At 40.2% G+C, this 24,948-nt stretch overlaps 1 protein-coding gene across 5 annotated transcripts in view; it reads left to right on the plus strand.

Annotated features, from left to right (window-relative positions):
* TNIP1 (TNFAIP3 interacting protein 1) overlaps positions 1 to 24,948 on the plus strand; it is a 66,590-nt gene that overhangs the window by 38,274 nt on the left and 3,368 nt on the right. For 3 of the 5 annotated variants that reach the window (XM_060765461.2, XM_060765460.2, XM_060765462.2), the window contains exons 4-17: positions 1,118 to 1,206; positions 3,906 to 3,977; positions 10,397 to 10,603; positions 13,758 to 13,852; positions 16,529 to 16,619; positions 17,101 to 17,190; positions 17,816 to 17,881; positions 18,935 to 19,066; positions 19,324 to 19,452; positions 19,646 to 19,774; positions 20,610 to 20,735; positions 22,744 to 22,824; positions 24,123 to 24,323; positions 24,577 to 24,670. In XM_060765461.2, the coding sequence (XP_060621444.2) occupies positions 1,118 to 1,206; positions 3,906 to 3,977; positions 10,397 to 10,603; positions 13,758 to 13,852; positions 16,529 to 16,619; positions 17,101 to 17,190; positions 17,816 to 17,881; positions 18,935 to 19,066; positions 19,324 to 19,452; positions 19,646 to 19,774; positions 20,610 to 20,735; positions 22,744 to 22,824; positions 24,123 to 24,323; positions 24,577 to 24,670 (1,602 nt within the window). The remainder of the gene's footprint in view (positions 1 to 1,117; positions 1,207 to 3,905; positions 3,978 to 10,396; positions 10,604 to 13,757; positions 13,853 to 16,528; positions 16,620 to 17,100; positions 17,191 to 17,815; positions 17,882 to 18,934; positions 19,067 to 19,323; positions 19,453 to 19,645; positions 19,775 to 20,609; positions 20,736 to 22,743; positions 22,825 to 24,122; positions 24,324 to 24,576; positions 24,671 to 24,948) is intronic. The other 2 variants (XM_060765463.2, XM_060765464.2) reach the window with 1 other exon arrangement.

The following is a 24,948-nucleotide window of genomic DNA, read 5'->3' on the forward strand; positions in this document are numbered from 1 at the left end:
GTGTGTTTTAAAAAAAATTAATGTGAGGAGCGTCCCTCTGTGAGAGTTAAATGGACTGCAAATGGAAAAGCTGAGGAATGATTTTGATCTTTCAGTTTTACAGTGTGCTGAGCTGAGGAGTAAAGGGGGAAATTCCAGCTGACGCTGATCAGAAGGCAGTCACACATAATTTCATCCCGCACTAAAGATTACTTGAACTCTGCCCTGAGACCAAATCTTGATCTGACGTATGATGACCCCAAGACATACTTGTCACAGGGTTTTCTCAGCAAGATTTGTTGAGAGGGATTTTGCCATTGCTCTCCTCTTAATGTGTGATTTGCCCAAGGTCACCCAGTGAAGTTTCCATAACTGAGTGGAGATTCACATCCTCATCTTCATATCCTGGAGATCTAGTGCAAGATTCAGATTATTGCACAATGTTGGTTTTCTTGAGATGTTTGTATATGAGCATATATTATGTGTGCCTTCAAGTTATCTGTTGACTTATGGCAACCCCATTAATTTTACAAGATTTTCCTGTCGCTTCTCTTAAATATAGACTACAGCACCTAGTATTTGTTAGTGGTCACCCATACAAATAATCACAAGTGCTTTAATGCATAGCTTCCAAGATCAGACAGGATCTGATACCATTAGAGTATTTATGAACCAATCCAAGCAAGACAAAAAGAGGGCAGATACTGTGATTTTAAACATGTAGATGTATTAATTTGTTTATATTTGCAATGAATTTGTTTTAACGATATCTAATGAAGTCAGTTGAGTAAAGATAAGCCAATAGTGTTGAGTTTTCTGCCGGAAATAACCCAGAATCTATTTCCTGTGACATAGATCACCCTCCTGCACCATCGATTGTTCCCAATCTTTCTGCTGTCCATTTCCTTTCCATTTATGTATTTGCTTATGATAGTTTCTTCCTTGTCTTGTCTTTCATCTGTTGAGCTTAAGGCAGTGTATGTAGATTTCTTCTATGTTAATTAATTTTCACAATATAAGTATTTTGCCTTTGTCTTTTTGCTGCAAATTTATCTGAGATGAGAAGAAAGTGTGTTTAAACATAGGAAGATGGCATATAAATAGAAATAAACCTTGACTGAAGTGCCTTTCTTTTCAGGAGAGATCCCAGACCTTTGTTCGTCCTCTGACGTTCCAGGTGAAAATCAGAAGGACATGGGAAAAGTCACACCGAAGCCGTCTTCCAGTGTAAGAAATCTCATTTAAGGATTTTTTAAAAAGTTTAAGAGAAATTCAAAATATATTTCACAAAGCCCAAAAATATGAAGTTGCAATACCTATTGAGCATATGTAGGATCCACTGACATTTTAAAACAAGCAGCCTGCATGCAATGAGTATGCAATGAGTATGCAATTTTTTTGTTGTGTTCAAGTCTTTTCTAACTTACAGCAATCCTTAGGCAAACCTGTCATGAGCCTGAGAGTATGTAACTCAGCCATGATTACCCAATGGATTTCTGTTTCTGAGTGAGGGATTGAACTCTGGTCTCCAGAATCGTAGTCTAATGTTCAAATCACTATGGCACACTGGATGCTGAATGCTAAAAGGGTGGGGAAGGAGGCAGGAAACAGAACTTTTTTCCCACCAAACAACTAGATTTTTAGGATTATGATTTTTACTGTAACCATTTCTTTGGAAGAAAGTCTTTACAGTGCAGATTTGCTACTGGCTACTTGAGCAGTTTTAATGAGCAGCTAATGAACAGTTTTAATGAGCAATTAACCTTTGAACTGTTCCAATGTTCTGATAACACTGGTCAACAAAATTCTGGGAATGTTTTGTTTCCTGCACAATTTTGCATGAACCAAGTAGATTTTAACATACTGAAAACAACTATGTTTTTATTATGTATGTAGTACATACTGTTGCCCAGAAAAAGGCGATACACCCTAAGCATTGCTATATGGGTTGCTGTGAATTGTCATTGCTATATGTCTATAGCAGCATACACTATGGCAGTCATGGTGTCATCAGGAAACAAAATTAAAAATGTTTTGACACAGATTTTCATTTGTAATCAATATTTGACACTTTGTGGACAAGAGTACAACAATAATAATAGAGGGATTCCACTTGCCCTGATATCATTTCTTCATGTTGGCAATGTGCCCTGATGAAACCTTTCACCATGTTCGTCACTCACAGCACCCAGGCTGTCTGGAAAAAAGTCCAAGTGGGAATTAAGATAACGTATCTTCAGTGACATGTAACACTTCATTGATTTATATGCTTCAACCAGGCTTTCAACATTCTTGAAGGTGGTCCACACAACATGTTCTGCATCCTGTAGAAGACCATCAAAGTGGCTGTCCTTCATCACATCTCAGATTTGTGGTCCAATGAAAACACCTTCTTTTATCTTTGCATCACTTATGCATGGAAACATCTGTCAGAAATAAATTAAGGCTTCACTTTGATTTTTCCTTGCCTTAATGAAGTTTTTCATTAGCCCAAGTTTGATGTGTAAAGGTGGAAGAAATATTTTCTTTGGATCAACCAAAGGGTTATGTGTGACAATCTTCTGCCATGGAACCAGTTTATTGCAGGGAGGCCAGCCTTTTGTGATAACACCCAAATCTCTTGCTTGACTGTCCCACTCACAAAGGAAACAGCAGTACTTCGTGTAACCAAACTGCAGATCCAGTAGAATAGCAACTATCTTAAGATCATCACACTAATTCCAGTTGTGGTTTTGAGTATTGAAGACAGTTCAACAGAGGTTGCATGTTCTCATATGATTCTTTCATATGTACAGCATGTCCAATAGGCATAGAAGGGTCAATATTGCAAAACAGCCTTCAAACATAAGAATCTGTCAGGAGTACTTTGATTGTGCTTTTCCTGCATGGTAGGGGGTTGGACTAGATGGCCCATGTACTCTCTTCCAACTCTGTTATTCTATAAGTCTATGAATGATGAGTCAATAAAAAGTCACTATTCTGCTGGGTCATGGTTGCATCTAATCCGTTGATGTCACAGGAAAAAGTCAGACTGTCAATTTCGCTAAAAAGTGCCCCTCACTGGAAGGTTTGTAACCAAAACATAGCCATTCAGAAATGAGGAGAGCTTTTATCATACCTTAGGGAAATTTCAAGGATTCCAGTAGTCACAACCACACAATTTCAAAGAAAACACATCAAAACAGCTTAGTGAGGTTTGATTGATTACATTTATTTATAGTGTCAGAAGCGAATTGAGAATACAGTCATAAAGCAGTGATGGAGATCACTGTGGGATTAGTTACATGTGTCATGGAAATCTGGATTGTCAATTTGGGGAAAACTGGGGAAAAAACTAGAAAGAGGAAATGGAAGAGAGAAGATAGAACATCTTGATCCTCTTACAGCTTATATAAGAAACTTTGGAAAGTTTGTTGATTCTTTTCTACATACCCACTAACCTTCCAATCAAATCAGAAGTAACTAGGAAACTATATTTGTTTTGCTTTTAAATTCAGCTTAGGTTTTTCTCCACACCAAGGATTTATGGTAAAACAAAGCGGTGGAGTAGATTGCTATTGGTTTAGAATTGTACCCAATCCTCAGACCTTCAGTCAGGAAAGTAAGTTTTTCAGTGTGATGTGAGGACAACTCTTGGGCATGCAAAAGTGACAAGAGCCACAGTGATCTCCATCTCTGCTTTATGATACCATTGAAGGAGGGCATGGCTGATGGCATGCACTTCTATTAGGAAGTGATAACGTACTGCAACACATTTTTACAGTTTGTATGTTATTTATCTGGTTCTCAGCAACTGTATTCCTCTCTCTCAGCACAGATAGCCTAAATAAAATAAAAACAATAAGGTTAAACAGGGTAAAGCAAATTAATTACCCAATTCCTGCTCTATTTGACTTCTTTTTTTACTTTTGAAAATGCATCCATAGGGGTCTTCATCTGAATTTGAAATTGTGGGAGCTGAAGATAAGAGGTCTTTCCTAGACAGCAACAGGAAATCTGTAAGTAAATATTTTTCCAAAAAAAAAAAATCCTTTACATTAGGAAAAAAGGAAATGTTGCAGAACTTAGTTAGTTACTTAGGTGTTATGATTCGGCTATGCTTTTCATCATTTTCTGGTAATATTTTCTAGATAAGAATGAAGGTAGGTAGGTAGGTAGGTAGGTAGGTAGGTAGAGATCCATCCAGGAAGAAAGCAAAATAAAGCAGCAAGTTTAATTGCACTTGCCTAAACAAAAAATAAGGCCCTGGGGGCTTGTATTCTAACATTCAGCCATGGAAGAGGCAAGCAATCTATCACTTTATATACATACGACTCCCCCTCTAGGACACAGCTTTTATGTATGGGATTCTCAAGCAAAGGAATGTGTGTGTGTGTGTTGCTTTCAATAAAGTGTTGTGTCTGCCTTTGCAATGGTAAGAGATTATTGGATAGCCAAAATCTTGTGGCAATGAAAGATCACTTAACCATCCTATCCACACTTCCAATCTCTTTTGATCAACAGGAAAAGACATACAGGGGCACCTGTATCTTTTTGCCCATATGGCACAAAGCTGTTGGGGCAGGAGTGAGGTTTTGGGCAGAGAGAGATTGAAAGCGTTAAATGCTCCATATGTGATCTGCTCCAGACTGACCCTTTCCACAGTTGGGGCTTTTAAAAATGGGTAATGGCTTTTTAATTCCAGGAAGTCCATGAATGGGCTGTAGGGAAGATTCATAAATAAGGCATAACCCCACCCCTTCCATTTCCTACATGCTATATTGAAAATTGTAGCAGGAAACAATCTTTTTAATTCTTAAGATTCATTTAGTTTGGACAGCCAGGTGACAACATATGGAGGTCTGTGCCAGACACTCAAAAAACACAAAGATTAAGAACCACTTTCTAGTAGAATGAATCTCTAGATCTATGGTGGGGCCCCTTCGTCAGCAGTGAGCTGCCACCCAAGAATACTGTAACCACACACATGATGCACATGCTGTATGATTTTTCCCCACTTGGTCCCTGTCCCAGAACAGTCTAATGGGAACTAGCTGACAGAAAATGTGAAAAGAGTTAAATGAAAAGTGTGACCATCAGGAGGGCTTTTCCTCCTTTCCTTGTGTTCTTTTATGCAAAGCTGCACACTGACAAGCCACTTCCTTGTCAACAGAGGACACTATGTACCAGCTAGGACATTATGGCACACCTCAGGAGACTGACCAGGAAAGTCCTGCGTGGTGAAATTGTCCAGAACAACCACATGAATCTTTTAATTCTTTGAAACTTAGTCTCTTAAGCACAGTGGGATGTTGCTCTGTATCTGAAGTGTTTTCGGGAGTGTTGTTCCTTCTCTGAAGTTTCATAGTTATTTCATATTCTGAATGAGTATGAAAACTGCTGCTGTTTTCTTCAGTTCTTCTACCTCAGTCTTCTCCAGCATGAGGCACTCCATGTCTTTTGGCTTACAGGTCCCATCCTCCGTAACTATCCTAACCCATCTGGAGACCACCAGTTTGAACAAAGTTTCTCTGCTTTAACTAACACCAATGAGAATGTGCCACTTTGATTGAATATTTTTCCTCCATCAGAAAGGGAGGAGACAATTTCTACATTATTTTCTGCTTTCTCCTGCTGAAAATCTGCTAAAACACATAGTGGATTAACAGTAACATAAATTGGCCCCTGTGCTGTGGAATCCTGGAAGTTGTACTTTTCCAAGGGTTTTAGGCTTCTCTGCCGAATAGTGCTGATTCCTCACAAAACTAGAACTGCTATGATTCTGTAGCAATGAGCCATGGCTGTTAAAGTAGAGTCAAATTGCATATAATCATCATCATCATGTATTTCTAGACCGCCCTCTCTCCCCAGAAGGACTCAAGGTGGTTTATACATAAAAAGCAAACATTCAATGCCTCAAAGTATATACAGACACAATCAAATCATACAAAATAATGGAGAGTAACAACAGAAAACTTACAAAAACATACAGTGTGGACGCACATCCAGTTACATTTTAAAGTCATTTTTACCTTTTTTTAACATCTAGGGGCATATAAGATGTAGGGAAGGCCTACATCTTATATGCTGTATTTTGTACCATGTTCAAACCATTTGACACCTGAAGGACTAAAAAAAAACCAGAAATATTTTTTAATTTCATAAAACACAGAGCTTTGCAGGTCTTCAGTTGTCATAAGGCTGCATCTTTCACCCCTACATCCTAGCTGGTTTGTAACAAGGCTCAACCCTCCTTATCCTAGCTAGCATTTTCCCCCAGAGCCAAACCCCACCTATTTGGCGTTTCCACTGTCTTTTGCGGGGATATTTCCAAAGAAAAGGGAGAATCCTAGTTCAGTTATTCTAGTGCAGTAACAGAACATGTCTCTTCCTGTATCGATGCTGAGCCAGCATGGGTGAGGCTGGAGAAATAGAAAGCTAAAGAAAACAGCCATATGTTACATAAAAGTAAATTGTGTCTCCTTTTTGAAATTTGGGGAAGGTGTGGAACAGGCAAAGCGTCAGTGTTTGAGGAAGTAGGTGGGGCACACAGCCATGTGTATGCCAGGCTCATAATGAAGGGTGTTGCACTCTCGAGTAGTTGGTAGAGTATTCTTTGGTTATAGAAACAGCCCGGTGGCGCAGTGGGTTAAACCCCTGTGCCGGCAGGACTGAAGACCGACAGGTCTCAGGTTTGAATCTGGGGAGAGGCAGATGAGCTCCCTCTATCAGCTCCAGCTCCTCATGTGGGGACATGAGAGAAGTCTCCCACAAGGATAGTAAAAACATCAAATCATCCGGGCGTCCCCTGGCAACGTCCTTGCAGACGGCCAATTCTCTTACACCAGAAGCGACTTGCAGTTTCTCAAGTTGCTCCTGACACGACAAAAAAAACAAAACAAAAGCAGGTGAAGAGTCTTTCACCTTTTTCTTAAGATGTATTTGCACTATGCCAGAGAACATGACACCTGTGTTATGCCAACTAGGATGACTCTTGAGCTCAGGTGACTGTGAGTCTTACTCACCAATACTTCACTGTGGCAAGAATGGCGCAATAATGAATCTGTTTTGATACATCATGCGTGCCTATATGTGCCTTCAAGTTGCCTGTTGGCTTATGGTGACGCCAGCATTTAATAGGGTTTTCTTAGGCAAGGAGTAATCAGAGGTGGTGTTGGCAGTTTCTTCCTCTGAAATATAACCTGCAGTACCTGATATTAGTTGGCAATCTCCCAACCAAGTACTAAGATAATCATTAGTTGCCCCAATAACCCTCAAAAGTTTCATTTTACGCTGAACAACATTGTACTATCTGTGTGCATAACTGTTTTCTTGCATTTTAATAATTGTTTTGGCTTTTAATTTTTTTGTTCACTGCTTCAAAATATTGTTTGGGTATGTCAAGCCTTATATGGGGGCTATCTAAGTTATAGAGAGTGTTATTTTCAGACAGTTAATATATTTTGAATATTCTTAAGATATTCTGTATATCTGACTATTCTGTAGTTAGAAAGGAACCCCAGATTATGATGGCATGAAGCTCAGCCAGAAGTCAATCTGTGTCATCTTAAGGATTCCACCTTTCATAATAGGACATGTCCATATTGGCTATCTGTTTCTAGAAAGACTCATAGAATCAGAAGAGTCCACAAGTAATCAATTTGCAAAGTGCAGGGGTTATAATAGGCTTTACTTAATAGCTCCAGAACACACTTTCCCCCCTTGAATATAAGCAAGCAGACTGAGAATGGTGTCAGTAGGGATCCGACACAACTTCAGGGTGCCAATTTGGGAAGGCTACTATTAAAAAAAACTAGTTAGAATCTGTCTGGCATACAGTTATCTGCCTCTAAAATTACATGCAATAGGACCAAAATGAGGCAATAAAAGTGAACACAATTTTACACATCATCATTTTTCTTTTGTATATTTCCTTTATGAATCAGCAACAAGGGAGATGGACAAAGAATGGGATTTTTTATTTCATTTTTTTGGTCTCTCTGGACACAGTTCATTGGGGCAGATGATGGAAGTGAGGATGTAATGAGTCAGCAAGCAAGCCCTGGGTGAAGTGTGGCATTTCCCCTCTTTTCACCTTCAGAGATTACTGTTTGATGGGCTGCATGTATGATGACATAAAGCCTGATCTTGACTGATTCACTGTCAGGCAAGGCAAGTAGGTCTGAACTGCTTGGAGCTTTTGGCTCAGGATGGTAGCATGTGTGTCCCAGGCAACTAAGCAATTAACAAGCCAAAATAGTCCAGGTCGGGTTAGCGCAACTATGAGGGTTTGGCAATGTGCACGTAAGTAAAAGGGTGTGACTCCAAATGGCTCTGTGCAGGTGTGCCAACAACCAGGGACTACTTCACAGGTATAAAGGCAATGTGTGGTAGCTGCAGAGCTTCTGACAAGAAGTATCTGTCTGTCGCAGTACTTTGGGATGAAAATCACTGTTGCCACTCCAGAGGTAAATATTGGAGCTGGGAAATGACAGCTTTGTAGAAGAGGTGGGGAAAGGGATATCATATGTGAAATGTAAAGTGGGGCACTGGCTTTTTCTCAGGTTGTGGAGATAAGTTCCATTAAGTAGAAATGAGAGAGAGTGAATGGTGGGATGTCAACCTCACATGCTAGAAAGAGAAAAGTGCATGTCAAGCTTTATCTGTTCATTTCTTGTTATATAGAGTATTTTTGAAGAACTTGGTCCTTCCGTCTGGGGTGGGTAAAGAGGGGAATTACTGTTGTTGTTCAGGAAAGTGGTTTCCTCAATAAAAAGCGGCATGGTGGCAAAGGGAAGACCACCTTCACACAGAGGTAGTTTGGTTTGTTTATTCTGTATAGTTTGTATTTGACACTGATACTGAAAATAGATTCTGGAACGGAGTAATTGGGGGTTTTGTCATGCAAGACACCCACTTGATTTGCAAAATCCTGAATAGCAGCAGAGACAGTAATTACATATTGCCCAACTTAAATGATTCCCAAAATTTATACTATGTCTTGACCTCTGTATGTTGGAGGATCACAGAAAAATGTTCAGCTATCAAAAAAAATGACAGTTAGATACCTAGGCCAAACTTCTTAATTAGGAATCTGGAATGTGCCAACAGTAGTGTTCCTGGAGGTTGTAGTTGTTATTGTCACCTGTGCCTTCAATTTGCTTTTTCTTATGACAAATCTATGCTTTTAGGGGCTGAGAGAGTGTGGTTCAGACAAGGCCATCCAGTGGGTTTCCATGGCTCAGCAATGAAATTGAACCCTGGTCTCCAGAGTTTAACACTCAAACCACTAGAAAAATCTCTTAAAACCTTTTTGAAAGAAACAATTTGTTCATTGTTTCCTTATCATTAGCACTGATTATTATGTTTTGACACACACAAATGTGTGTGTGTCTGTGTTCTTATGATTGGCTTTTACTGTAAAGAGGTATACAAATATTATTAAACTGGTAAACAGAGTTGACAAGGAAGCAAAGTATGAAAGAAACATTGGTTTGGTAATTGGTCTTTTAGAACTATAGAACATTATGTGTAAAGATGGGTGCTGAATAAGCACAGAACATCTCTATGAGAGCCTTCCGTACCTGAAACCATCATATGTGATTGATTCCTTCTCCCATCATCCCCAAGCATTGTGTATACTGACTGTGGGGGATAATGTATAAAAGTTCAATATATCAAGAGAGTGCTGAATTGGAAAAATTGCTCAGAATCAGTTAAGATATGTATCCTCTGGGAAAAGTAAAATAAACGCTGATCTTGGTTTGGAATTATTAATATAAGTTCAATCTGATGCATTTTGAATAGCTTCCTGTGCATAACTGGACCTTTAGGCTATTGAAAAGAGAACAGTTAGTATTTTGTATAGTTCTGATCACTTCAGCTCAAAATCAGGGCATCACTCGCATGGCAGAGCTAATGAAAAGTATAAACAATTGAGCAGAGGGATTGGAGCATCCTTGCTATGAGGAAGGGGCAAAATATTTGCAGCTCTGTATACCAGGGGGGGGGGGGAGACTAAGACAAGTGAGAGAGTGAAATACCAATATAATGTATGCCTAATGTGAAACATATGAGTTGCTTTAAAAAAAGGAACAAATAAATGATGGACATGAAGGCAGTCAACCTCTTCTATTTGGTACCAACTCACCCCCCCCCCCCACCAGTTTTTCCAGGTTTGAAAATAGATCTCCTCCCCCACCACCACCACCACCAAAAAAAGAAAGAACAGAATACCATACCTTGGTTCAGTTTGAATCACATTATCAGTATTATTATCATTATTTTCATTATTTAAAGCAAGGCAGAAATAAAAACAAAGCCTACTTTTGATGAAACAACAGGTGCCAATTGACTTTTTCTGCTGATAGGGAAGGCAGTCTGATGGTTTTTTTTTCTCTCTCTACTTGAAAGTGTCTAACTTGGTTATCTTTGGCAGGGTATAGAGCCAGTTCCCAACGAAGACGCCAACCTTATGCTCCACCTTCAGCGCTTGGAGAACACACTCAGCCTCTTTGCTGAGGAGTCCGATAAAACACAGCTCTTTGCCCATCTGGGGCGCATGGCTCTGGAGTTCAACCGCCTGGCCTCCAAAGTGCACAAGAATGAACAGCGAACATCCATTCTTCAGGTCCGAAGCCTTCTGGTAGATGTGCCTTGTTTGTTTGCCTCCTAGTTTTCTGAGACCCCTTTTCTTTGCCTCAACTGTTTTCTTTCCCTCCAAATCCAAATGAGGGAACAAGTGTGAAATAGAAAATGAGTACAGTGTAGATGAACCAGTGCTTTGACAATTTTTGACCCATTGTGACCTAAATATACTAAGATCTCAAGCTGATTTAACTGTTCTCAGTGGATTTTTAGTGGTCATAGCAACACCGGATAACTGTAACTATATCTTGTTTCATAGAATAATAGAATAAAAGAGTTGGAAGAAACCACATAGACCATCTAGTCCAGAGATCCTCAAACTTTTTAAAAAGAGGGCCAAGTCACAGTCCCTCAAACTGTTGGAGGACCAGATTATAATTTGAAAAAAACATGAATGAATTCCTATGTACACTGCACATATCTTATATGTAGTGCAAAAAACACTTTAAAACAATGCAGTAATTGAAATAAAGAACTATTTTAACAAATATAAACTTAGTAGTATTTCAATGGGAAGTGTGGGCCTGCTTTTGGCTGATGAGATAGGATTGTTGTTGTTGTTGTTGTTGTGTGCTTTCAGGTCGTTTCATACTTAGATTGACCCTGAGCAAGGGTAAATGACCTTGAAGTGCCATATCCGGCCCCCGGGCCTTAGTTTGAGGACCCCTGATCTAGTCCAACCCCCTGCCATGCTTAGCCTTATCTGATTTGGAAGACATGATCATCAATTTGCAGATGACACCAAATTGGGAGGGACAGCCAATACTCCAGAAGACAGGAACAGAATTCAAAATGATTTTAACAGATTAGAGAGATGGGGCAAAACTAACAAAATGAAGTTCAACAGGGACAAATACAAGATACTCCACCTAGGCAGAAAAAAAGAAATGCAAAGATACAGAATGGGAGATGCCTGGTTTGACAATAATACATGTGAAAAAGATATTGGGAGTCTTTGTGGACAACAAGTTAAACATGTGCCATCAATGTCATGTGGCAGCAAAAAAAAAAAAAAGCCAATGGGATTTTTGCCTGCATAAAAAGTAGTATAGTGTCTAGATCCAGGGAAGTCATGCTACCGCTCTATTTTGCCTTGGTCAGATCACACCTGGAATTCTGTGTCCAATTCTGGGCACCCTAATTGAAGGAAGATGTTGACAAGCTGGAATGTGTTCAGAGGAGGGCTACAAAAATGATCAAGGGTCTGGAGATCAAGCCCTATGAGAGGTGGCTTAAAGACCTGGGCATGTATAAATATGATTGCCATGTATAAATATGTGAGGGGAAGTTTTAGGTAGGAAGGACCAAGCTTGTTTTCTGCTGCCCTGGAGACTAGGATGTGGAACAATGGCTTCAAACTACAGGAAAGGAGATTCCACTTGAACATAAGGAAGAACTGTTCAGCAGTGGAACTCTGCCCCAGAGTGTGGTGGAGGCTCCTTCTTTGGAGGCTTTTGAACAGAGGCTGGATGGCCATCTGTTGGGGGTATTTTGGATTCAATTTTCCTTCTTCTTGGCAGAATGGGGTTGGACTGGATGGCCCACGAGGTCTCATTCAACTCTATAGGGTTCTATGATTCTATGCAGGAAAAGTGCAAAGTTCCCCGAAAGAAGGCTATCCAGCAAATGTTTAAACGCCTCCAAGGAATATGTGTTCCACATTTTGTCATCATCAGTGTCAATATTCCCTCAACCACCCATGACTTGAAAGGGATGGGAATATCTGTCAGCACTCAGATTTTTGAAACCTCAGTTTTTCCATCTCAGATATAAAGATCACTTCTATTTAAAAAGAGACAAAGCAAATAAAACTCTTGCCTCATTTGCAGCAACAAATTCAGTTGGTACATTCATTCTCAGGATGGAGAGACCCCTGAAGTATCTTTCAGCCCTGTTGGGGATTAAAGATGTGGCATTTGTCAAAAAAGAGGTGATAATCCTAATTTAATAACAAAATTGTATACAATAGGATCAGATAGTTAAGCACTCAACATCCTGGGTCTAGATGGAATAATCTGTCTAATTTTGTTTCTCACATTTAGAGATTTTCAAATCTCTAGTTCTTTCCATTTAGAATATGGGAAAGATATAAAAAACAATCTGAAACAAAATTCTCACCCATCTCTGCTCTTGAAAACAGTCTTGCATTAGTACTAGCTTCACAAGAGCTGTTGTCAATACAAACGCTATTGGTATCTGTGTACCTGAAACTTAACTTTACTTATTATTCAAGTATCCCTCATTTCTAACAAAGGTGTGACACATACCACAGTGAGGTAGATTTATCAGATATATATATATCTCCCCTGAGGATATACACTAATCACTAAAATCTCTGAGAAAGGAGGAAGACTTTTTCCCTGAGCCTAGTCATTATGTAATCGATCCTCTGGGGGGGGGGGGGGGGCTTCCAGACAGGCCCTATATCCCAGGATCTCATCTCATGTTTTCTGTTTATCCCAGATTATTTGTCAGTGTGGACTCATAAAATCCAGTTTAGAGCATAAAACCTGGGATTATGTCCTGGGATGTAGGACCTGTCTGGAAGGGCCCTAAGGGAATCCATGACAAGGCAGAAGCAAATGTCTTCTCTGGAAGGTATGCCCATTCAGTCCAAATGTTGAATTGCAGTTTCCAACCTTTCTCCTCATAGATTGTGCTTCTTAAAGCAGTTCAACAGCATCTGGAAGGATGCAGAATCCTCACCCCTATATTAGAGAAAATCAACTTTGTGTTTTGTTTGTTTGTTTGTTTGTTAGTTAAAAATGCAATACAACTGTTTGGTTTGCTCCTGACACGATAAATAAATAGTGTGGGATAACGGCTGCTGTCAAACTAGGAACACTCAAAGTAGGAACTAGGTGAATGAGCAAATCAGGTTATCTCAGATTGACCTATCTGACAAATTTTTGATGAGGATAAATGGTATTTTGAGTACCCTGAAGGATATACATTCATCTCAAGGAAGGGTCACAATTATGGCATTGCTGTCAACATCTGAAGAAAATGAAAATCAGATTGGGAGATTAAAATAAAGCAGGTTTGTTTAGTGAAAGCACTCACTAAATCTTTTGCTAGAAACAAATGGACCTTGGCAAATGTGATTGAACATTTATTATTATTGGTGTTTGTTTATTTAAAAAAAAACATAGGCATTGTGTGAACAGTTACGGAATGAAAATGAGGAGCTGAGAACAAAATTGGAAAAGGAACTGGAGCAAAGGAACCAGATCTCTGAGAAGCTGAGGTGAGTACACATCAGGTGTGAAAGGAGTCCATAGACAAGTGGGAGTGCTGAACAGTAGGTTAAATTGTCCTTTCATGGTTTATCAGTGTATATCTGTTACAGAACTAGTAAAAGTTACTTTTTGGAATACAACGCTTGTGGTCATTGGGCACAATGTTTTCATAGTCATTGCCCGCAGCAGTTTAGACATTTTGTGAGTTGTCACCTATAGAAATAACTTTTTCTAGTTGATGCTAGAAGTGTGCTACCTGGTGGAAGGTCCTCCTGCCCCACAATGATAGCCATTACATCCTTGTAGCTTTACCGCTACCCTGAACTGCCACCAGTTATTTGAAGGATCTGGAAGAAAGTTCATCTGTTCTCTATAAAGAGAATTCTGGCAATCCATTTTTCCTGTTGAGGAACAGGAAAAATAGCAAAAATAAGCAGGAATCTCCAGATAAAGGATTAAGGGAATTTCCTCACATTGGATGTCCCCAGGTGAAGCCCAAAGCAGAGCCAGAGTTCCTTCTATAAAAGAACATAAAAGAAGGCCTCGCTAGATAGAACTACTAAAAGACAGTTGCAGAGTATTTTACACTTTGACCTCTGCATAGCCTGATGAGGTGTCTCAACATGCTGAGCTTCACAAAAGGATTCAGTTATATTGATGGTGACTAGCTTTAGGCACCTCATCACTCAGTGACTCATACTTTCAAGCTTTCCCTTGCCTGAAACAAAGTTCTTTTTTGAGAGGGAGTCACAAAGATCTCACTGGGAGTAGTGAGAGGTGATCTCTGGCTTTTAAAAAAAATAGAAGGATATGCCCAGATACTCTCCCTGCCAAATAAATAAAATACTTATTAGTCTATGTTCTGTGTGAGATGTATATAGGAAACACAGTGTTGGAGATTCCCACTAGAAAAGCAATTTCAGTATTATTATTTTTCGAGTTGTGTATAGAACTGCTAAAACAGCAAGAAATTCCTGCCTTTGGAGGATGTAGCTTGGTGATCATGAAGACTTTTGGCCTTTGGCTTTCAAGTTAACAAATAATGGTACTCCATTTACATTAAGGGCATTGATAATCTCTGCAGGAATAGTCATGCTTCTCAGGCTAGGTCACATTCTGTTTTGTTTTTATTTATTCCAGTCAAAACCTTGCCAGGTTGCACTTGCATTCATCTCTCTAGGCTCATAATCAGAAATAGGAATGGCCAGATTTCACAGCTTGGTTTCTGCCATGTCTGAATACTGGTAAATTCTGATTAAAACAAGAACTGAAATTTAAGTTTCAGCGATCCACAGAAATTGGCTAATGCGCTTCCTTGGCTGTTCAGAATTGGTAGCTACTGATTTATAATGTGAACCAAAATGAAATGTTTACCCATTTATTATCAGGATTCTCCTGAGATGATCATACATTTTACAAACAAGTGGCATTATTAAGAACAGATCTCAAGGGAGAGTTTTGGCTGCAAACAGAGGGGGGAAAACGTTTATTGACATATTTTACTGACTTCACAGTGTGCCTTGAAAGCTAGCATAATTATTTTTGTGCTTGCTAATTTGGACTAAAAAGAATTTCAACACAATGTGTAGATTGTATTTTGGATTTAATGTGAATTTTGCTATTCTTGTGACATGCCCCCCTCTAGAGGCCTTCAGTAAGAATTGCATGGTCTTTGAGCACCCGCCAATGTGGCCTCAGGATGCAAGCACAGGTTACAGACATAAGCAATAGGCTTGTGCATTTCAGCTGAACCTCGATCTGTTTCTGCTAGCCAGATCCAACAGACCCCATATCTGTTTTTGCATGCCTCCAAAAAACGGGCAGGTAGCCAGATGGCCTGTTTCAGACCACAGCCGAAAAATACGGGTGGATACGGTCCAGTGGGGAATTTACAAGGTTCCCCTTTCTGTTCCTGGCACCTTTTCCTTTTCTCCCTTCAAGGGAGCCCGGGTTTCAGCAATGGAGTTAAGGAAGCAGATACAACTTGTGTAATGATACAGAATAGGGGAGGAGGATCCATGATTGGCTGCCAAGTGGTCCCGTTACGGACAGGAAAATGTGACAGCTGGGCCCTTGCCATTACGGCCATCCGGTAGAGCCAAAAAAGCTGAATTGGCCAAAGGAAAATGGCTAAAACAGATTCGCACACAAGCCTAATAGGCAAGTCTCAAGAAAGAGGCAATGTGGATCATTTGTTCTGAGTTGAATTCTGCTGAAATGGTAGGATATACAACATTTTGGGCATAAATGGGCATGCCTGCTCTAGCCTTGTCTTTAGATCAAAACAGTAGCTGTGTTGATCCATTTTGAGGTTCACAGGGACAATAAAAAAAGTACACTTCACAATGGAACAAATTGAGAGGCTTGCTGGATCTGAACAAAACTTGGTGCATTTTTGGGAAGCCCACAAACCTTACCCATCTGTCACAGTTCCACCAGCAGGGACAAGCAGCCCCTGATCTTGGGGGTCAAATGTAGCCATCTTGGCTAGTAGCTAGTGATTAGCCATATCATCCAATAATTTATTTTTCTACTTAGCTTCATAGGGAATAATTTCACCTGGGTTTTTGAAGTTGATTATATTTTGGCTGCTGTGTCCCTACTGTTGTCCTTTCACATCAAACGAGAAGGATACATTCTTCTCCATAATGCTCAATTTGTTCTGTTGTTATTTTCCAATGTAGATGTGAGAATCTGGAACTCAGGAAGATGGTGATGATGGGCAACAAAGAAGGAATGAAAGCAGAAGGCATTGAGTTTGCAGAACAACAACAGGTAGGGGGATTTCCTGCTAAATTAGATTGTCCTGAGCCAAGATTCCTGACCTGCAGCTTTTGCAGAATGGATGTCTGCGAGCCGAGCTCAGTAACAGTTTTTACTTCTTTACTACATGCAAATTTTCAGAATGCCTCTAACAATGTACACCCCTGTTATTTTTGTTCATTAACCATTGGGATTTTTTGCTCTCCTAAGTTGTGTGTGATGCAGATTGTTTGGAAGGGCAGTCGTCTCCAACTGAGCAAGCCCTAGATGACCTGGTCTGTATTTCCCATCACTTCAGGCATGTAGCTTGGATTGATGGGAATTGCGTTCCAGTCCACCTAGGGAATATCATATTGGGGAAGGCTAGTGACAAGTTTTAGATGCCAGGTTTAGCCAGGGGTTGGCATGAAGAGGGATGACTGAGTAGAAACTGGCTGCCAGAAAGAAGCATCTTCCTTGTTTTAAAGGACCTTTTTCTGTGTCTGTTTTTCAGAAGGGGGCAGCAGAGGAGAAAGTGACAGGGAAAAGCATGTTGGGGACAAGTGAGAAGAAAGTAAAGATACTCGAGCACCAGCGCAATGAGGTAAGCTTGATATATTGGCTGTTATATGACAGCCTGCCTTAAGAACAGAAGTTCCTTAATTTTGCCATAAGGGAGAGGAGCCTTTGTTTCTCCAAATCTTTTGTGCTCCACTTCCCATCAGCACTAGCCAATCCTTAGTAATGGCAAGGGGTTGCATGAATCCTTAAATATGGCTGGGCTGCAGGTTCTCTTATTTTATTGGATCAGACGTCTTGTCCATGTATCCCTATTGGCAACCAACAATGGCTTTGCAGGATCCCAAGCCTTTGCAGTTATGAAATCAGAGTCATCTGTGTTTGAAGCAGTTGCATTTGCTCTCCCCGCTGAAGGGTAGGCCAAAACGGACTAACTATTGCTGCTGTCCATTTTAAGCAATTAAAGCTCAAGTGCAGTTGCCAGTGATATAGAATTGACGATCAGTCCAAAACAGAGATAGAAAAGTTTTGGTGCTTCAGGGATTTTGGACTTTTTGCCCTAAAGTCCTATCCAGTATGGCCAGGTATAAGAAATTATGGAATTGAAGGTCCCAAACACCTGGGTCAGACAGTGCTGACAAAAATTTGCTTTAGACACTGCATCAGTGAGTCGATGTAAATACCAGGCTAACTCTGTGAATTCTTTCTAGCTATTGGAAGTAAATAAACAGTGGGACCAGCATTTCAGATCGATGAAGCAACAATATGAGCAGAAGGTAATGGATTTCAAGTATGTTGACAAAGACGGATTTATAGATAGTATTTATTCCACCTCCACAAACATGAACATATTGCTTTGTCATTATTGTTGAAAGGAAAGAATGTCAATGGTCATATTGTTAGAGGAAAATTCCTCAAGCTTCTATCATGCTGTTTTTATCCCAATTGAGTTTTCTTCTGTTACCACACACAAAAGGCATATTGAGTCAGAATAGAAACAGTTTCATTATGTAAAATCATTGTGGTTATGATCATGAATTTACCCATAGGTATCTTTTTAATATGTACACAACACTATACATGTCTAAGCTAGATAGATCTAGAGTAACTTGCTTCACTAGATTCCAAGCTATTAAGAGTTTAAAAGACTTTATCTGAAAAAAATACTTTCACTCAAACAACCCTGCTCATAAAATAAGATCTATATCAGGGTGTTTTTTTTTTTAAGTGCCTACTGTTAAAGTAATTGTGGTTGGAAAACAACAACAACACAACTTCATTTATAGACTGCCCTATTTCCCCAAAGGGACTCAGGGCAGTTTTCAACAAATATGACAGACATTCAATGGCAAACAAAAAACCATACAACCAATTTACATCAGGACAAGATACATTAAACAATATAGAACAACCTAACTAACATAATAAACAAATAGGAAAAAATCATAAAACACAAATTCTCTATGCAAGGTCTTCTTAGTGCTGGCCTTGAGTCTTTTTCTGTGGACTTGGAGTTGTTGATATTGATATTAAGATCCTGACGATAAAAATTGGCTCTTAGAGCACTGCAGCTTGCTACTCATGATGCAGGCATACATCTTGCACCTTCTACTTGTATCAATTAGGTGGAATTTGAAAAAAAAATCCTTGCAAATCTGCCTTTGATTCATACTCTCGTTTATGTAGTCAGAGAAGCCTCATCAAGCATTTCTGAGCACCTGTTCAGGTGGCATCACCTTTAGTGGTACTTAGTCATCCATTTCTTTTCGTATTTCCCATATGGAAATACAGCTGTTTTTAAATTCTTGAATTATTTTTCCTCCTTGCAGATAACAGATCTACGGCAAAAGCTTGCAGACTCCCAGAAAGCTGGGGGTGAAATGGAAGCTGAGCGGGAGCAGAAGCAAAGGGATTTTGACCGCAAGCTTCTCCTAGCAAAATCCAAGATTGAAGAGGAGGAGGTGAGTCTCTTCGATTAGCAGGATTAAACTTCAACTAGGGAATAGCTGGCTGTGTCTAATTATGGGAGCTGTAGTATGACACACCTGAAGGACACTGGGTTGGGGAAGACCAAAGCGGGAAATCATGTTTAAAACTAAACTAGTCTGACAGGAAGTTAATTTTGCGTGGCTGAGGGCCACAGGAAGATGGCTGAAGTCAAATCCCTGAATGCACATGTAACACTGTGTTGACTTTTATGTGTCTGTCCATCCCTTAGGCAGAAAAGGAGAGACTTAGTGCAGAGGTAAAGGACCTGAAACAGAGAGTAAAATTGCTTCAGGATCAACTGACTCCAATCACCAGACAAAAAGAGTACCAAGAGAAGGAGATTCTCCGGCTAAATAAAGTGAGTCATCTTTGGAAAATGTGTACTTTCAGATGCAGCTTCTCTGTAATGTCACATTATCTCCCCATGAGTTACGGGCTTTCCTAATAGAATGGGCATTGCTGCAGACGTATGTATCTAGACATCATGCTTCTCTTACTGCTGTTTATCTGAAACAAGGTTGTTTTGATTTTTCATCTGACCCTGTCTCCAGGCCTTAGAAGAAGCCCTGGCCTTCCAGGCCTCTGCTCCCCCTCCGTCTGCATTCAACAGCCCCGCTGACCCTTCTGTAAATATCCGGCAGCAGGAAGTGATGACTCAGAATGACCTCCTGAAGCAACAGGTATGAAACATTTTATAAAAACAGAACCACTCTCAGTTTGGGACCACTTGTAAGCCAGAATTATTCCCATTGGCAAAAACAACAATAGCCTACTTTTATTTGGATAATCCTTTTTCATTTTGCTCATTCTCAGCAGTATATTGTGCTCTCTTTCTGATTTTGAATGTATGGAAAATTAATTATCAAATAATATGTTCTGCATTTCTCCTACCCATCCAGTTTACTGTGGACTGTGAGATGTTTTGCTATACAGTTGCAAAAGATAAAGTGAATACAAGATTATAGTCTGTCTCACAACCACCTTAGAGGTTGGTGTTGTATGTCAACATTTTACAAAATGGCAACTGAAGCTGCAATAACAACTTATTTAAAACTAGATAATACCTTTGTGGCTCTGGTTTGTTTTTAGGTCTTCCAAATGTAAAAATTCAACATGTCCTCTGCTGGACTATTCCTGAGTTTTCAAAATGTGTAGCATGAATGTTCTCTTACTTACAGAATGATCTTCCCTCCATGTGACCGCATAATCTATCTTCATAAATGACAATTTTAGTTATGTTAGTAACCTTGTGAAAAATTTCAACAGTTATTATTTCCCACAGCTGCATGGTATACAGTAGACACCTACAGTGGTGTATGTTGGGTTAGCCATGCTCTCATAATGGGAATGACTTCTTTAGAGTCTTAAGTCTCTCAGAACAGGGTTTTGATGTTGAACTTACACTAACATAGCAAATTGTGTCCTTTCCTCATACATCAGCATCAAATCATGGTATACTTCAGGGCCTGCCAGTCTGCTTCTAGACTTCAGTGTATGTTCTTCGTCTTTTACCAGGTGAAGATCTTTGAGGAGGACTTCCAACGGGAGCGGAGCGATAGGGAAAGGATGAATGAGGAGAAGGAGGAGCTGAAGCGACAGGTGGAAAAGCTTCAGAAGCAGTTGATCCTTACCAACAATCAGGTAGGAGGCAAATAAAACTTTGCACATGTTGAAGGTGACAGTGTATTTGCTTAGACCCTCTCAGAGGAGTCCCCAAATTAGGCTCTTTGTCAAACTCCTCCGGTTAACAGAGCCATACCCTTTCTGAGGCACTATGCCTCTTCCTTCCTTTTCTCTTTGCCATCCATCATTTCTTACTCCTTTCAAGGACTGCCATACGGCCTCTCTTTTCTCTCCCCCCCCCCCCCACCTAATTTGCTTTTCATTCCTCTCCTCTAGGTCTAACCTAGAGGACAATAATGCTAATAACATTTGAGAAATTTTCTGTTCCTGTGTTGTTGAAGGCTTTCATGGTCAGAATCATTGAGTTGCTGTTAGTTTTCTGGGCTGTATGGCCATGTTCCAGAAGCATTCTGGAAGACTTCTGGAACATAGCCATACAGCCCAGAAGACTCACAGCAACCCCATTTCTGTTATTGGTTTGAAAGTGCTATTCCGGTTTAATTGTTTTGTATTTACTTTGAAAAGTAGTTGCTATACTCTAGAAACTTCATTTTTGTGGTTGCCACAAATTATGTTAAATTGGTTGAGTCTCGATGAGATATTTATTGAAGAACTATAGCAATGTGCTGCAGGATGTCCCATAAAAACAAAGTTTTTGCAGTTTAATAAACTTTTTCTGTGTTTTAATGATAGAACCAATTAGGAAATGATATTTATAACCAAGAAACAAAAATTGTGTTACATGATGTAATCGGAACCATAACCACAATCATTGAGGAGTCCCTTGCTTTGGTAATGCACTGCTCCTGCTGTCCAGAGGGTAAGCTTAGGAAAGAGACAAATCACACTTGCAAAGCAAAGAGATGTTTTCAGGAGTCTTCGGAAGTTTTTTTCCCTGAGTTGGTTAAAAAGTAGACCCAGCTCACACTTCACACTTTACTTCACCTTGTACGTTGGTGCATTGTGCTGTTCTGCTAGGTGAAGGGATTGGAAGAGTGTCCATAACACATTTTAGAGCATGCAGTTCATATTCTTTAGCAGCCATCTGAAAAAGATATTTTTACTAAGTAATTCCTTTTGTGGATTCAAAGAGAAGGGGAGAGAAAGCCAGAAGATGGAGAAAAAAAATACTTGGGTGGCAAAGCATTAGAGAATACCACATTATTTAAGTCAGAAGGCCCAAAATGTCCATTGCAACCCTGTTTGGCCTCTTAACTATATTTACCCTCTATGACACCATCTCACCTCACTTGCCCTCTGTAAGTTTCTGCAGGGAAGCAGAAAATGAATGTCTTGCTTTTGATTATCTGTAGCAGTGGTTCCCAACTTTTTTTACCACTTGTTCTGCTACCACTTTGACCAGGCACCACTGTTGGTACTAATGTTTTGCTCAACATTAGTACCAAAAGTGTTACGACTTCGTTTTTGCTCAACTTTAGATTCGATTTGGTTATTTGGAGTGCTGATTCAGAAAACTGCATTGGATAGACTATATCAGCACTAGTTTGTGATGCAGAACATATGCCATCCAGTAGTTGCTATCTGTTCACCCACAGAAAACCATATTTAATAACCTGGAGTTGATGTGGTCTGTTAAATGCAATTTTCTGAATAAGCACCCATAAGTAACCCAAGTAAAAGGCCTAAAAATGAAGACACCAAGGCATCAAGGGAGGAGGAGGAGAAGCAGCAGTCAAGAGGCTTGTTGTAGTGCCTTTTGTGGGTAGTCAGCTTCTCCCTTTCCGACATCCATTGCCTTGGCACTATAAGAGGGATTTGCAAGACCAGTTGCTCTTGTTGCAACAGTGCAGTAACGGTAAGGCCGCTGACCATATTTTAATTCTTGGGGACCACCTATAGCCAGGTTCAGCACAGTAAAAAATACTCCAGCATATTTGAACACAGTGTTTACAGCTGTTCTGTTTGGATTTGTTTGTCTATGTCGGTAGTGAGCAGGGAAGGGACAAAGTGAGTGTGAGCATCTCTTTTACCTGTTCCATTATCTCTTTCATTATCTCCACGGTAGCTGAGGACCTTTAAAGAGGACTACCAGAAAGAGAAGGAGGAAAAGGACAAGTACAAGAAAATGCTAAAGCAACACAAGCAGGTACTGAATTGTGATTCTAGGATGGACCGCTCAATATTTCAACAATGCTAAAAGTGTGGCTTGATCATACAAAGCCTTAGAAGTATTACTGAAAGTGTGAAGCTGAAATGTATTTGTATTACTTTGAGTGCCTTAATTTGGCCAGTTCATGGTTGGGGTGGCTACATGGTATATTTTCTGGTCCAGCTCACTTCTGCAGGCATTTATCACAATACAGTTCTTTCCTGCATTAATAGCATGAAAACTTGTATTCAATTGTGCATTAGAAATTATGAAGGCTACATTGTGCCAGTTTAGCAGCATCTTTGTATTATTTTTGTAAAAGGCAAGCGGAATCTATGCAGTGCCTTGGTGGTTTTAGCTTGGATCAGTATGCCAAGGGATCTTGTGACACCTTGGACTCTAAGAGAAAGAAGTTAGTAGCATAAGTTTTCAAGCAGATAGGAGAGGAACTTCTTGTAGCTCGGGCTATGCTTCTCCCATTTGCTCCAGATAGGCAGAAAAAAGAAAGACCTTCCCGTTTCCCCATCTAAGGAATCTAACCCTACAAAGCCAGTTTTTTCCCTGGGCCAGCCAAAGATAGAGTGGATAACTCAGCCTCTGAAACTGAACAGGTTCCCCAATTCGCACAAAGGCTGCCCCATAAAAGAAAGATTGGGAGGAAAAGAGGTTCATCCTTTATCTGCTAGAAATAGATGATCTATCACAGGTAAAAACACATGTTCCTTTTTGTAGACTAAGTCTGTTTCATCATAGAATCATATTGTTGGAAGAGACCTTGTGGGACATGCAGTCCAACCCCCTGCCCAGAAGCAGGAAAATCTCATTCAAAGCACCCTGACAGATAGCCATCCAGCCTCTGTCTAAAATCCTCCAAAGAAGGAGCCCCCACCACATCAGATGAAGCTGTAATCACAAAGAATTTGAGCAGTCTAGGAGAGGGAGGGCAATTCTTCAGCTTCAATATTACCGTTTGATGTTTGCTTACCTACTTTGTGTGACTGAAACTAGAGCTGCTTTTGGCACCAGAGGAGGTCTACTCTACTGCCTTTTGATAAGTAGAGCAGAACCCCTTCCTTTCTTAGTTTCTTGTTCCTCTTGGTGGACATGAGATTGAAATACCGCTAAGGATAATGTAACATTTGTAATGCTCAGTGAATGAAGACTGCAAATCAGCAAAACCATAATCTTCCTTCCTGTGCCATGAGACTCTGTGGAGTTTTAATTTCTTACCTTTCCAGTCCTGGAGTGTCTGATGTGCTTGCATCCATTTCAGCTTCCTGCTTTCTCACTTGCAGCATTCTGGTGACAGGCTCAACCCAGAGAACCCACAACCAGCACCAGTGGCCCCAGTCTGCCCCATGTACCAGTTCCAGTACAGCCCTCCAGCCCAAGCGCACCTGTATCGTGGTTACGAGGACTGGCAACAAATCAGATACCCGCCCTCCGCCCTGGCCAGTGAACAGCCTCCAGTTCACAATTATCACCGTTTTCCTCCTGTGAGTCAATGAAAAGGCACTGGGGCTGAGGGAAGCCTTTTGGGAACTAGAAGCAATTGCTAGAGAACTTTCCCTTGAATTATTCCCCCATCCCAGATATTTTAGGTTTGGGGCATCAGGGAATGGGAGAGGATCCCATGAGGCCCAGTTAGACTGCTCACAGTAGTTTCTCTTGTTTGTTCACTGTTGCAATTTTAAAGCATGCAGGAGCTCTGCATTTTGATTCTTACTGCCTTTTTCCTCCTCCCTGCAGCCAGAATATAATTGGTACCCACCACCATGTGTTGTGTCACAAAATCAGAACTCACAAGCAGTGGATGGCGTGAAACAATTCCCCAAAGATTCAGGTACAGAAAGATTTCCAACTCTTTTTATGAAGTTGCTGAGGCTCAGTATGACTATTTAAGCCTTCCTTGTGCATCCTTGAAAGGTTTGTACATGTGCTGTAGTATTCACATGGCATCATTGGCTGTTCCATGGGATAGCTGTATCTATGCATACATGTTCACCAGAAGGATGATTTCCATTGCATGGAGAACATTCAGTGCCATCACTGCAACATATCAATGCCAGTTTCCCAAAGGCACCATGCAGAAGTTGCTTGAAAGAGGCTTCTCATTCTTTC

This window comes from Anolis sagrei, chromosome 2 (genome assembly GCF_037176765.1).
Source record: "Anolis sagrei isolate rAnoSag1 chromosome 2, rAnoSag1.mat, whole genome shotgun sequence".
Classification (NCBI taxonomy): domain Eukaryota; kingdom Metazoa; phylum Chordata; class Lepidosauria; order Squamata; family Dactyloidae; genus Anolis; species Anolis sagrei.